The 718-nt window shown below is 37.3% G+C and overlaps 1 protein-coding gene across 1 annotated transcript in view; it reads left to right on the top strand.

Annotated features, from left to right (window-relative positions):
- Nucleotides 1-353: 353 nt before the first annotated feature.
- LOTGIDRAFT_176277 (hypothetical protein) overlaps nucleotides 354-718 on the top strand; it is a gene marked incomplete at both ends in the record, with an annotated part of 9516 nt that continues 9151 nt past the window's right edge. Inside the window, one exon of the mRNA XM_009068138.1 lies at nucleotides 354-500. Coding sequence (XP_009066386.1) covers nucleotides 354-500 — 147 coding nt within the window. The remainder of the gene's footprint in view (nucleotides 501-718) is intronic.

Genomic DNA, 718 nt, shown 5'->3' with positions numbered 1-718 from the left:
TATTAACTATGTGGACTCTCTGAAATGAATGGTGAATTGGCACATATCATTTTCCTGATCAATCAAATCCATGGTGGTCACAGGTTCTAATCTCAGTTAGCGTGTGAAAGTCTGGCCACTTGAATTAATCATCTCGTATATATATATATGTAAATGGGTAGGCATACAAATAATCCAGGAAAGATCATGCCAAGAGGTTTGACCAAGGACGAACTGGTAGAAAGGATTCTCGAAAAGTTGTTATTCTTGTCAAATCCTTTTTCAAGAGGATTGTCCAAGAAACTGCTGGTTGACAGGATCCTTAAGAACCCTTGTCCTTGATAAGAATTCAAGGTTTTTTTTCTTGGTTTCAGATATAAAAGAGTTTATAGTACGAGTGGTACCAAGTATATATCATATTCAGTCTGAAACGAAAGCGTTACAACCTCTCTTTGCCACCTATAGTGATCAGTTAAAGGGAGTTAAATCTTGGAAACCTCCAAAAAAGGTAAGGTTTTTTGGTGATAGTGGGGTAGTTCAGTCAGTAGCTAGTTGGATTGTTGTCTGCTAGAACAGTAGAATAGCTCAGTCAGTTGGAAGTTGGATTGTCGTCTGCTAGGGAAGTTAAGTAATTTATTGAAAGTAAATTTGAATTTTTATCTGCGATGACAGTTGGGTTGCTTAGTGAAAGGAATTTGATTGTCGTCTGCTTTGAAAAGTATGTGAAGCTTTCTGCTGG

This window comes from Lottia gigantea (genome assembly GCF_000327385.1).
Source record: "Lottia gigantea unplaced genomic scaffold LOTGIsca_896, whole genome shotgun sequence".
Taxonomy (NCBI): domain Eukaryota; kingdom Metazoa; phylum Mollusca; class Gastropoda; family Lottiidae; genus Lottia; species Lottia gigantea.
The sequence above is the reverse complement of the archived record's forward strand: the minus strand, read 5'-3'. Positions and strand labels throughout refer to the sequence as shown.